This window comes from Poecilia formosa, unplaced genomic scaffold (genome assembly GCF_000485575.1).
Source record: "Poecilia formosa unplaced genomic scaffold, Poecilia_formosa-5.1.2 Scaffold6, whole genome shotgun sequence".
NCBI lineage: Eukaryota > Metazoa > Chordata > Actinopteri > Cyprinodontiformes > Poeciliidae > Poecilia > Poecilia formosa.
The window spans coordinates 3,473,939-3,487,046 of NW_006799945.1; the positions used below are offsets into that span (position 1 = coordinate 3,473,939).

The following is a 13,108-nucleotide window of genomic DNA, read 5'->3' on the forward strand; positions in this document are numbered from 1 at the left end:
GTTTTAGCCTGTCACGTAAACGCACAATGTACTATTTGGGTTGGCGGTACAAAGCTGAGCCTTATGCTGTTTGAGATTATGTTTGGTTTTCAGATTGCGTTGAGGAGGAGTGTTTATTTTGAAAGGTGGGATTAAGGTAAAGATCTGCGCTGAAGACGGGGGTCCAGTAGTCGAAAGTGTAATTTATTATATTCACAAATGCTTCCTCGAAAGCCTGCAATAAAAATGTTTTGCATCATTACGTTTTCAGCCCAGTTGTATTTTTTAGGCCTCATAATTAATGGAGCTTATTGACAGATCTGCAGAAAATGTAACTTTTTCAATGCCTTGTTTCAAAGAAAATGTTTATTTTTATTGATTTTATATGACATTTAGAGAAAAAGCAAGCATTATAAAACTGATATACAGTTTTAAGTAACAGTAATTCTCTAAAATACTCATCCATTTGAACTTTTCATTCATTTGTAGAATAACAACCGTAGATGTTAATACTTTTTATTGGGATTTTAATTTCTAGGCTGACAAAGTAGTGCAATATTATGGAAAGAAATTGATTCCTGGTTTCAAAATCAATACTAATTTCATTATAAGCATAAAATAAGGCATTATGGTACTTCATAATTGGGTTGCACAATATTGGGAAAATTATTATTATTGATAATAATTAGCCCACATATTCCTCAGGATTTTCTACAATCATAAAGTCCTTACTGTTGTTCCTAAGCTTTCCAAACTCCCTCTGCTTGTCGACTCAGAGGCTCAGAATCATCTAGAAGGATTTTAGCAAACAGGGTTTTACAACCTGAATGGTTGTAGCATCATAGCATCCAGGTGGTCCTTTGTGTTTCAGGTGTTGCACATTTGATGTTGAAATGAAAATTCTGCTGCAACATATTGCGTAGCTCTACTTTTCATCACAAATACAGCTGTAAAACTACGAACAGTCCCACACATTGTGAAATTAAGGTCTGGGCTTTGACTGGGCCAGTTTAAGATAGAAATATGTTTGATCTCAATCATCTCTGGTGGGACGTTTAGGGCTGTCTCAATTCTGCTCCATCGTACTGTCCTGTATTTCTCTCCATCCATGTTTCCCTTCTTCCCACAGCATGATGCTGCAACCACCAGGTGAAACTCTGTCTCAAATCCTGCAGCATTTAGCAGGTTTTCTTCTGGTTGTTGTGTCAATCCATCCTCCCACCGACTCTGACCGGCTTATCTGTCCCTGCTGGAGAAATGCATCGACATGGAATAAGTTCTTAGCTTGGTAAATGAGGACTGAATACAAATAGATATCAGACATTTCTAATTTTAATTTGAAAAAAAGAAGAAAAAAAAAGCTTCAAAATGAACTCTCTTCTTCATGTTAATGTATAAATTCAGTCCCAATGAAGTTGACTGAAGTTTGTGGTTGAAACACACACAAAAAATGCGAAAAGTTCAAGTACATGAATGCAATTAAAAGGCACTGTGGATCCTTCAACATGCAGTCATAGCTTTAGTCCTTTGCTAAAACGTCTTACAAGACTTGTTTTCTTTACAAAATGACACAGTAGTGGCGAGAATGAAACGTCGCTAGAGGATCCCTGTGAATAAGTTCTCGGCTTGTCTCATTAAGGCTGATTAGAAGGCCGTTTTCTCTCCGGCGATCAGCTGCAGTGTTGCAGTTTCATTGTGAATGTGCAGAGACGAGGGCCGGAGACTCCTTCCGGTCGGAGGCTCCTCTGAATCCCCGTCTCCCGGGTGAAGATGCTCTGGATGGTCCGACTCTAAACCTGCTGCCTCGGATTCCCTGCTGTCGGGAAGCAGCTCACACTGCTCCTCCTCAGGCAGAGTCGGCAGCTGCTGCTCCGGGACGCTGTGGTCTGGTTTCAAGTCGTCCTCAGGACTGGGGTCCGCCGCTGTCTCGCTGCTTTCTGCAGCCTGAGGACACTTACTTGGCGTTCGTAGGCTGCTTGCAGCTCTTAAGATTTCAGCCTGGAGCTGCTTGTTGGAGTCCACTGGCTCCATTTCCAGCTCAGGAACGGCTTTGGCTTGCACTTCGTTGAAGGGCTTGGTGCCTCCGGTCTTGTCCTGATGGTCCACGTACATTTTCGAGGGGAAGGAGCACGGGTGGTAGGAGTTCACCTTGAGCCTGCGGCTCATGAAAAACGCTCCACAGGTAATGAGGAGGGTGAGAAAGATGAGTGTGCTTGAAACGAGGATGAGGAGCATGTTCTCCTCCAGGAACCTGGTGAACTCGCGGAGGTTTCCTCCTTCTCGTGACGGTTCCGGTGGTGGTGTGGTTTGGTACTCAGTTGGATGAACTCTGGGAACGACGGATGAATTTATGAGACTAAACTCTTCCTCATCCGTACTTCCCTCTAGGGGACCGTAAAGAGGTAAATGTGTGGCCAGGCTTCTGCTGATGCAAAACACCACACACAGGCTGATGGGACGCAGGGCTCCTGGATGCATGGCTTCCTCTCCGGATCTGTGAAGGTCCATACGGAAAGACAGTTAATGCTAAACGGAGGTATAAATCACTTATTGTAAACGGAGATTTATTGTCATGCGAATGACAGAGTCAACATTTTATTTTATTGTTATCAGTAAAAAAAAAAAAAAAATAGGCGCAGGCTAGTGAGCAATATAGAGTTATAGTGAGACATTAAACAAGGCAAGGCTTTTATTGCTTAAATGCCTCCAAAACTATGTGAATTGTCCGGAATGTTAACTTTATTATATTTCCCACTGTTGAGAGTATCAATAGATTGCATTGCATTTGAAAATATTTCAGTTACTGTGTGCCGTTTAGTGAAGCGTTTTACAAAATGGGAATGTTTTTCGAGAGCAGTATTTGTGTTTGTGGGGCTGTGAATCAGTCAGAGCCACATAATTACCGAAAAAAAAGAAGGAACAAAAAGTTGTTATTGTCACTTTTATCGTTATCGCCATAGTAACACAAAACAATGTGATAAAACTTTAAGTCCATGTTGCCCATCGCTATAGTTTGCTACTCTTGATGAAATCGTGGGGAAAGTGCTGGAGTGACAGAGTCCTGGTCATCAGGCCGAATGAAGGCAGCTGCAATTTTCCATCAGTTTCAAGAAAGACAAATTCAGCTGTCTGGAAACGTTTCTTATCACAACAAACATGAACTGTCCTGGTAAAAAAAAAAAAGAAAAAAAGAAAAGAAAAAAGCAAATAAACACTGTTCTTATCAAAGGGAGGCTGTAAAGCTACAGTTTTGGAGCAGTTTGCTAAACGTGGGCTGCTGGCTAGAGCAATGTCCAGTTGCATTTTTCTGGCATATATAAGGAATATATGGGTTTGTTTTCATTTTTTTTTCTAATAAAACTCAGTTTTTTTCACTCATTGTTATACCATGAGAGTCTCAAACTGGCCCGTGCTGAGTTGAAATCTTTTCTGAGTAAAACACGATTTATGCATTTGCAAAAAGGACTGTCCTGACTCAGAAATGCCTTTTTGTAAATCAGTATCAACTTACAAGCTTGAAACACAGCGCCTTGTGTGGCACATATTTACTCTTTGAACTTTTTTGAAAACATTTGCAATGTACATACATTTAATATCAACATATTTTTTATTAACTTTGTTTTAATGCATTAACCTGACCTGACTTGACAGGAGAAGACTTCAGACTTAGGTCACTCAGTTTAGTGACCTCTAGTTTGACCCTGAACTGGCTTCAGTCTCAAGTTTCACTCCCACCAAGCCTGATGTTGAACACATGAGCACATGTTGACATTAGTGAAGGGAGTGTAAAAATAGCACACAAAACATCTGTTAGTAGATGTTTTACTGATTTACTGTTTTGGTTTTGGAAAGTCGTTAACAACTTTCTCTCCCTGCTGCTCATCTGCTCCATATACTTTTTGTGTTTTTTCATGACATGTCAAAACTACTTTAATTGACTCGTCTGGACTAGGAAAATAATAGAACAGAATTATCTTTATTGCCCCTCACTGAAGAAATTAAGACGTTTCAGTAACAACAAGCAAATGGCAAAGATAAGACAAACTGAAGTCAAATGCACAATGTGAGAAAAAGGTGCAGTCATGTAAAATAACAGCATCTTTCAAAAATGAATGTTTACAGATTTAAGTTACTCATATTATGTGGTTTAAAGTTCGTATTGAGAAACCAGAAGATTGTTTCACTTACATTAATTGCTTAATTACCAAATTTTCTCCTAATTTACATCTGTTGATTACATATATGTTTGTATTCCTGGCTTAGTTTTTGTGTCCAATTCACCAAAGCAATTGCAAATTGTCATGAAAAGTCTTAATTTTTTCAGGTTTTTAGCAGTTTGTTGATTATTATATATAAATTTACCTTTTTAATAATTTTTATTTTAATCTAACACAATATGTTTTAATGGGCTTAGAATATTTTGAGACATTTTGCATTCTATACAGTATATCAATTTACAAATACAGTGAGCAATCAATGAATGCAAATGAAGGTATTATGAAAATTATACTTATAAAATGTAATTTTGCTTAAAAGTACCACCTTTAAAACTGCAGTAAGTGTTCATTTTTGCTGATTGTTCTCTTCTATCATGGAAAGTGACAACAGATTCAAATATAATAAATCTACTTGGCCTAATTTTAAATGTTTGTTTGGGAGATTTTTTTTCTCTGTTGCATATTTCATGAACTGCCCCTGTAAAGCCAGCTGTAGTTATTGACTTGGCCTTCTCTCTGTTCTCTGCTCTGTCTGTGTGTTAACTGGCAGCGGCTCACTGTTGTTTTTTTTTAAACCCATCTCAGCTGCATCTGTGCTCAAGCTGTCCCAGCTTCCAACTGGAAAATAAACTTTTTCCCCTCCACTTCGTGAATCACCCTGAGCCAAATACCCAAATATGTCTGTGCAGTCAGACACAAAAAAAAAAAAAACATGCCAGCAAAAGGTGACCAAATGGAAACAAAGGAAAAGAAGTTACACGAAGAAATTAAGGAATATTAAAGTTTACCATCAGCTTCTTTTATAGGTAATTATCAGCTCTGGATGTAAAATGTATCCAGAAGTTTAAATAACTGAGTCTGGCAGCATCCTGATGCTGTCATGCCTCCTGACTTCAGACAGCATCAGGAGCTGCGTGATGCTGTCTGCGCTTTCCAAAATAAGAAGAAAACTTTCTAATGCGTTTCCATTTCACTCACCATTCAGTGTGGAAGAAGCTTCTCAACTTGAAATCCCCTCTGGTGGAAGGGTGACTGAAACCAGTTTGCAAGAAGCAAAGCTAGAGGCAGAGCAGAGCACGTGGGACTGATTGGGGAACCGTGCAACCTCTGCAAGTTTCAGGTTTCAGTGTGGAGGTTTGCCTGGATAGCGCAGGAGAGATGTCATTAGCCATGAGTGCAGATCCCTCCTTCTGACTCTGCTCTCCTCCCCCTTCCTCCAGTTTCCCCGACAGTGTCTGGGTTCTCCAGGCCTGCGCACAGATTGTTCTTGTTAGGTATGAGTTTATAAAGTGCTGTGGGGGCAGGGACCTCCTCTCTGCTCTTTGTGTGGCTAACTGGACATGGAAGGTATTTAAACGCCTTTAACCTTTTTATCCCGTTTTGTCTTATTAAAACCAAAAGAAATCCTGTGTATTTTATTGGGGCTTTATGCTGTCGATCAATACAAAATTAATTGTGAAGCAGAGTGAATGAAACAAATAAAGTACGTTTTGCTTTTCTTTACACAGAGAAATCTAAAAAGTGCAAAAAGCATTTGGTTTTAACCAACTTTTCCTGATACCACAACATAAAATCCAGTGTAACCAACTTTATGTGAGAGAAGACCAACAATGAACATCTCAGGTTCTCTCTGAAAAAAGAAAAACATCTCTGTTTTTCTTTTTTCAGAGAAAAAAGAAAAACGCAGCATGATGCGTTTCAAAGAAACGCATCATGCTGCGAAGAAGCTTTCCTTCACGAAGGGACTGAAAATCTGCTCAGTTTATGGGAATATGGATGGAGCTAAATACAGAAAGAAAAGCTGGAAAAGATTTTGTCAGAGGTTACTCTGACCATTAAGCCCAACCTCCAATCAAACGGTTTAAAGCACATTCACGTGTTAGAATGGCCCAGTCAAAGTCCAGAAGCAGATCCAATTAAAAATCGGAAGCAAACTGATTTTCACAGATGCTTTACTCACTCTGACCAAAACTGACGTTCATCATTTTAGTGTGTAGATCTGCCCTAAAACATCTACAGCTCACAGGTTTTTTACTCTTTCATGTGTGTCTATCACACGAAATGTCACAAAAACACATTGAATCTTTCGGCTGCAATGTGACAAAATGTGAAAAAGGTTTAAGAGAAATTGACACTTTTGCAGGTAACAACCACTCGCTCTGACACTTTATGCAGCGAGAAGGCCGGATGTGGCAGCCTTGAAGTGATGCTAATGAGTAGCAGACGACCACCTGGGGTTAAATGAAGTAGTCATAGAGCAGCTTGTGTGACTGACCTCCTTAATGCAGGGAGACGTTAATGTTTCCTGTGGAGACAAAACAACTTCAACAACCAGAGAAAAGGCTGGGAGGAGAAACTATTGCAAACAATGAGGTGTTTTTCATCCACAAACAAACAATTCAATGCACGCGCCGAGTGTGTGGCCAGTTTAGGACGGGAGTGTGACTGCGCCGGAGACGGCGCTTTTCTCTTTACTACTCTGCTTTGTCTGTGGCCGAAGACAATCCCGGCTTTATATGGTCAAGAGGAGCATCAGATGACGTCCGGCGTCAGAAAGGTTTACGTTGGTCTGGGCTTTGTTGATAGTTGCTGTTGCCTGCTTCACATATTTGATGGGACACAAAGGGGGTAAAAAAGGGACATTGTGAGGCTAATAGGTAGTCAGAGAACTGTTATCGTTTCACAAGAAGGGAAGTGAATGTGAAATTAAAATCTAGTGTAGGAAGCAAAAGGTTGTCTGTGAAGCCTTTTGTGAATAAGGGAACTGAATGAGTTTAGGGAAGATCCAGTTTTATTATGACTGTTTGCCATTTAGAGAGCCGTAAAGAGAAGTTACAAAAGAAGTACCAAAATTACACATTTAATGATGAAAGACACTGTTTTCTACAGAAAACGCACAGAGTAGATGTGTCATTATTAATCTATTTCCTCAGCTCTGCTGCAGAGAAGAAGGAGCAGAAGTTCAGTGAATCTGACCAATTCTCATTTACCTTCCTAAAGAGATTTCTGATTTTTCCAATTCTAAACAATCATGTGACAAGACAACAAATATTAAGTCTAACTTCAAGATGCAAAATTGGGATTTTTGATGGTTTTTTTTTTTTTGCATAAAAAGTTCAAAATGACTTTGATTCAACCTCAATTTCTTGCAGTCACAACTTCAACAGTACTAATCTCTATCCTCGTGCTACGTATCAATTACAGATTAAACTTTGAGTAAAGCACATGTATCAAAATAACATCCTTATTTACCAGTCTGAGTGGACTGGGCTTTTTATAACAGTATCGTTAAGAGAACAAAATGGAGACAACAAAACATAAAATGTTCTGCAGAAATAATAAAAAACATATGTATGTACTTTTTAAGTCTACAATTTCCTAGAGATAAACAACTAAAACTTAACTTGGCCCCCTTCAGTGTCAACTATACCAGCATGCTAGACTTTTTTATGCTTTCTTCCAAAAAACTTATGCAAACATTTTTCTCAAAGCTGCCAAAAAAAATAAATAAGAAATCCTGCAGCCCTACAAGGAAAAAGCCATTTTCAGCAGAATATTATATAGTGGATATAAAAAGCCTACACACCCAGGTTAAAATGTGGTTTCATTGTTACACGCTCATTTTAAATTGAGTTAAAGTTCCTCTGATGGACCTCAAATGAAGTAAAACTCTTCTAGTGGGCATTGCCTAACATTTCCTACATCATATCTCAGTGAAAGCAATGGTTTGCAGAAACCTTAACGAGCATCAGAGGGATCACAGCGTCAAAAAGGTATCAGTCAGGAGAAGGTACAAACTTTCTCCAAAATGTGAGAAACACAACGGAGCATAGGGAAGACAAACGTCATCAAAAGTTATGATGAAAATAAGAAAACTGATCCTGTTTCTCTTCAGTTGGACTTGGGGCGTTAGTCAAAATGGAAAAAAAAACTTATGAGCGTTTCCAAATACCAGAGAAGGTTTCTTTTTAGCAGAAAACTTCAAGTTTCTGGTAAAAAGCTGAGGAAGAAAAGAAACTTTGGGACGATGACTCAAATTTTGTGCATTCTTTGTGTTAGGAAGTCAGATTTTTCAGGTTTGTAGTTGGAAAAAAAAAGCAAATATAAACGACTAGGAAATACAGAACTCAGTGAGGAACTTTTAGTTTGGTTTTCAACATGACTGAGTGCATTTAGACTGTGGTGAAAATTGCTAGCATTAACTGTTGCCACTTCACATATTTGTCCCTGTTTTAAGGAACGACACATAACACCGTAAAGTATCTACTTGTTACAATGTCCCTTTTGTGTTACAAGGCACGAATTGTAGAGATGTATTTTGTAAACTAAACAGGTAGCAAATCCCAAAACTAGCAAAAGTGATCAGTCAGAAAAGGAGAATATTATTCAGATGCAGAGATGCAACACTTTTTATATGCCGTGCATATAACATTAAAACAACAATTATTACAGTTCAAAAGGTGTGCTTTTACACACGGATAAACGGTAAAATATATTCAACAAAGTCCGATTTTAAACTGTTAAGTCTTCAGGTTCCAAAAAAAAAAAAAACTGAGCAGTCTCTGCGAAGAAGAGCTCTTTCTTGACAAAGCAAAGGCTTCCTGTCTCTTGTTGCAAAGTGAAATCCCACAAGAGTTTTTGGTCCGGATGTTTGAAAGAAAAAAAAAAGGAGAGCAGCTTTGATCGTTCTCTGCATCCTGGGTTCAATTTTCCCATGAGGGGGGAGAACGTGTGTAAAGTTATGCAAAAATGGCGAGTTTTGCTCAAAGTCAACATCCTTCAGATCAAATTTTGTCAGATGCGGGTGAACCAGCTTTGGGCATGAAGTGTTTGTGGTTTTTGTGTCTACCACATAAACTCACCCGATTTCTGCATCACTGATCCAAGACAGACCCATTCCACCTCACAAGGCTACACCAAAGCAGCTAAACATAGCGGTCGTTTTCTGGCAGGAAGCTGCTGAGGGTGAGATTATCCCCAATTTCCTCGTCGCTGTCTCCTCCTGCAGGGTACACCAGGACTCCGTTGCTCACTGGATTGCGCTGCCTTGTGTAGGTGTGACTCCTATCAGGCAGCAGAGAGGAGATGCACATCATCTCCGTGTCCTGCTGACGTTTCCTAACTTTGTATTTTCTATCTGACAGTTTGATGCAAAGGACAATGGTGGAAACTATGAAGACGGTGGCCACAATGGCCAAGACGGCGATAACTATGAGGCACTGCTTCTCCACGCTCCTGATGGAGCAGGGCGGAACCTTGCTGCTTGACGAGTCCTTTGATGGTTCGCAGGGAGGTTTTGTAGTCGATGGAGTCGAGCGTGTTGTTGACCCAACGATGTGAGGAATAAGAGCCCCAGCTGGGCTGGTAGAGTTGGCGGTGGTGTTGGAATAATCTGTTGAAGTGGAAACTGGTCCAGGCGATGTAGATTTGAAGTCAGTGGTGGCGGAAACAGAAGAGGGTTTCGATGAGAGCTTGGTGCTGGTGGACTTTATGGTTCCTGAGGTAGGAACTGAAGTTGTGGGACCACTGGAGGTGGAAGTGCTTTGAGTAGAGTTATCCATAGAGGTGGTGGAAGGTACCTCTGGTCTAAATCCAGTAACGGATGTTGAATTTTGAGTGGAAACAAATGAGGCTGAAGTAGTCGCAGGATGTGTTGCAGGAGCAGTCGTGTTAGTAAAACTCGAGGCAGATGTGTGGGGGAGATGGTCTGTTGTCTGATTCACTGCTTCTGCTGTTGAACGGTACGACGGCTGCACATCACTCGTAGCTGTCGTCATGGCGGTGGACGGATGTAGTCCACTTCCGGTCGACGTGACTTCGGTAGAAGTGTGCGCATGGCCTGTGGTGTTTGACGAGGAAATTTGTTCTTTACTTGTAGCAGTGACGTTGGCAGTGGGAGATTTAGCTCCACCACTCGCTGTGGTCACTGCAGCAGAAGGTTCTTCTTCTCTTCCAGCTGTGATTGTTTGACTGACAGACGGAGGTTTGCTTGTGCTTGTCGTCGGCCCTGCAGGGAAGGTCTGTGCAGTTGCATTTGTCGTCTTTACAGGAACTACATCCTTAGTCGTCACCTTTTCTGTGGGGGCGAGAGGTTTGGAATGGCTGACTGCTACTTCAGCGGTTGTCAAACCAAGCCGTCTGCTCTCGCTTTTACTTGTGTTTCTGTCGCCGTCCTTATGGTCCGCTGTGGGTGACGCTGCCTCCGTCGCACGAGCAGCAGCATCTGTAGGTTTTGCTGGATGCGGGGTTACAGGCTGCAACGTGCTTGCGTATGCAGTGATCCGCTGGTTGGCTGTGATGTCTGGTGGAACAGTGGTGTTCGCGTTGCTGTTTTCTGGCGCTGAACTCGTCACCGACTCCACAGGAAACAACACACACACTCCCCACAGCAGCACAGCACATATCTTCATGTTGGAGGGCATGGTTGTTGAATATGAGATCTGAAATCACAGAAAAAAAAAATCATTTTGAAAGCATTGCCTGTATTAAAGAGACATAAAGTGACGGTGAATTTGTACGCTTTTCTTGAATTTCCTGTAAACTAGGGTTACATATATGTATGCTCACCGCTGACATGTGGACATGTTCTATTTATAAACAGAGTAACAAATATTTTTGTCACTGCGGTCAAGGTCCTGCCACAACTCTGGCTTTGTAGATGGAGAATAGGTTGGTATCAAGAATAGACGATAGATTTTCAGTTTCTTATTTTTTAGCGATAAGCCTTGCCTAGCTTCCACCTCTGTAGCCGAGGCTGGAGAATTTGGAGGTGGTCTTGCTTCAACATGACTCAATCCAGTTTGTCAATAAAGCAAAACAGACACTCAGTATGAAGCGGCCACTGCCATGCTTGACAGTTTTCAGCTTTGAAACTCTCTGCCTGACTTGTCCAAACATTCCTCTTGTAATACGACTAAAAAGCTCAATGTTTGGTTCTTTTCGCCGTGAAACCTTTCACCAGGATGCATGTTCTTCTTGTCTTCATTGTAGGTGAAAATTTCCATCCAGCTTTGACTTTGAAGCACGGACTCATTTATTGGTCTGTGTTCTCTCAGCTCATGTTGCCGTGGGCAGTGACGCTACAGCATCCTCCAGATACTAATAGCTTTGAGACTCATTAACTGCATAATTAGTCCTGATGATTTCCACCGATTATCTATTATCTGAGGCTCATAGTTTGGGCCATATGGTTGAAATCTGGACATAATTGGGCATTCTGACAGGAAAAACTAGTTCCAATCGAGATTCTGCATTTACGTAGATCCCAACAGTATTAAATAAAAAAAGAGATGAACCAACATAAATGAAGTTTACAAATTCTGAGTGGCTAAATAACCAGACAAGATGATGCTGAGATCCAGTTCAAGGCCTCAGAAAGTGTTTATCCTCTAAAAACTGCTAAGATGTGTGTGTAATCATACACATTGCAATAAAAACAGCTCAAATGCATCCTACCCCCCCCAAAATTAATACATCCACGCACATGATGAGTGTATAAACTTCCCACTGCGATGTTGACAAGGGGAAAACTGTATGTGACATTTGTATGCCAGTAACTTCTTACATATAATGAAACGATCATGTTCCTTCACCACACCCTTTGCTTCATTCTCACCAGAAAAACACTAAAAACTTCAGGAAATATCAGTGTTTTGAAACACTCAAACAGCGCTATCTGTTTTTAAAGAACTGCCACTGTGTCACAGTGGTAAAAAAAAAGAAAAAAAGGTGAAGTTGAGGAACATGTCATTACATTTTACTAACAAACTCCATTACATTCAGGTAAAATAGGTGTTTAAAACTATCTTAACAAAGTGTTTCCAGAATCACCTGCTCATGCCTTACCTCGGTGTTGGACGAATTTGATGTTAGATCCAATAAAAATGTTCACCTCAGCTCATTTCAGGCTCTCATTGCGCACATCCTCGTTGCACTGATATGGCAACTGTTGCTCTGCTTGATGACAGAAACAGGAAACGAAGAAAAAAAAAAACATGACGGTATATCACACTTTTAGACGACTTAGATATGATGAGACACTTCCTTCTGAAATCCATATCTTTACGCATTCACTAAAAAGAGCACTTGCAGTTTTAAAGAGATAACGACCGTTTCATTTAACCCCACCACCAATATTAATTTGTATCTGCTGAGATGGGATGAGACTCACCTGACAGATGCAAGGCAGAGCAGAGCTCAGATTCGTTGCTGCGGAGCGTCCTTAGCATGTCTAGTGTACTGGCTTGTTTAAAATAGCAGGAAGTGCTCAGTTCTGTAAAACACTCAGATGCTTGTCGCATGTCAACCCTTGATCACATTTCTGCCTCACATTTAAACCTGCAGGTCATGTGAGAGAAAAGCTGCAAATGAGAGATTTCAAGGGACTGAGAGGTAACCGCAGGGACTGAGGATCAGTCATATGAGGACATCATTGTTTTCTTAGTATGTGTGTGTGTTTTTCCCCTGAATAAAGCAGTGGAGTCAACTGAAACTCCCTTTTATCAGTCAGAAGTCTTCATGCTGAGATAACGCTGCGGTCAGATGACTGGTGACAGTGGCCAAACTGTAAGAGACTGGTGCATAATTTCATGCTTGGCCTTCTACATTAGAGATCCGAGTGGAAACAGACTCGTCCATCTAATGTGGAAACCGTAACTGTCACTTCCTGTACTGACTCACACTGACATGCGGTTTTGCACAACGTTCAAGACACATATACACTCAGCCTGTTTTTGTTTAAGGGTTACCAAGAAGAAGTGACGAAAAGATACAAATGTAATGGAAAGGCTGGGAAAAAAAACGTTTGCGTCCAGGCCTGTTTATTTATTGGTAAATAAATAGACAGACTCAACCTCTTCCTGTGGTTTATTACTCGTCTTTTTCTTGCTTCTTCCTCCTGCGTTGACCCACCT

General features: G+C 40.7%; 2 protein-coding genes across 3 annotated transcripts; both read right to left on the reverse strand.

Annotated features, from left to right (window-relative positions):
- Positions 1-1,497: 1,497 nt before the first annotated feature.
- tmem119b (transmembrane protein 119b) lies at positions 1,498-5,383 on the reverse strand. 2 transcript variants are annotated; one of them, XM_007567985.2, is made up of 2 exons: positions 5,175-5,383; positions 1,498-2,473 (listed from the first exon to the last, which is right to left on the reverse strand). In XM_007567985.2, exon 2 carries the CDS (start codon positions 2,455-2,457, stop codon positions 1,624-1,626), a length of 834 nt encoding a protein of 277 aa, XP_007568047.1. In that variant the 5' UTR covers positions 2,458-2,473; positions 5,175-5,383; the 3' UTR covers positions 1,498-1,623. The 2 variants fall into 2 exon arrangements, with proteins under 2 accessions (XP_007568047.1, XP_007568040.1); XM_007567978.2 differs by lacking the exon at positions 5,175-5,383 and having other exon boundaries at positions 1,498-4,043.
- Positions 5,384-6,965: 1,582 nt separating this feature from the next.
- Positions 6,966-12,709, reverse strand: selplg (selectin P ligand). The gene is made up of 3 exons (XM_007567993.2): positions 12,367-12,709; positions 12,042-12,149; positions 6,966-10,636 (listed from the first exon to the last, which is right to left on the reverse strand). The coding sequence occupies exon 3, from the start codon at positions 10,616-10,618 to the stop codon at positions 9,122-9,124; it is 1,497 nt and encodes a 498-aa protein (XP_007568055.1). The 5' UTR covers positions 10,619-10,636; positions 12,042-12,149; positions 12,367-12,709; the 3' UTR covers positions 6,966-9,121.
- Between the last annotated feature and the right edge of the window lie 399 nt (positions 12,710-13,108).

Coding starts and splice junctions, on each gene's coding strand:
- selplg (XM_007567993.2), bottom strand. CDS start 10,618: ATGCCCTCCAACATGAAGATATGTGCTGTGCTGCTGTGGGGAGTGTGT.
- tmem119b (XM_007567978.2), bottom strand. CDS start 2,487: ATGGACCTTCACAGATCCGGAGAGGAAGCCATGCATCCAGGAGCCCTG.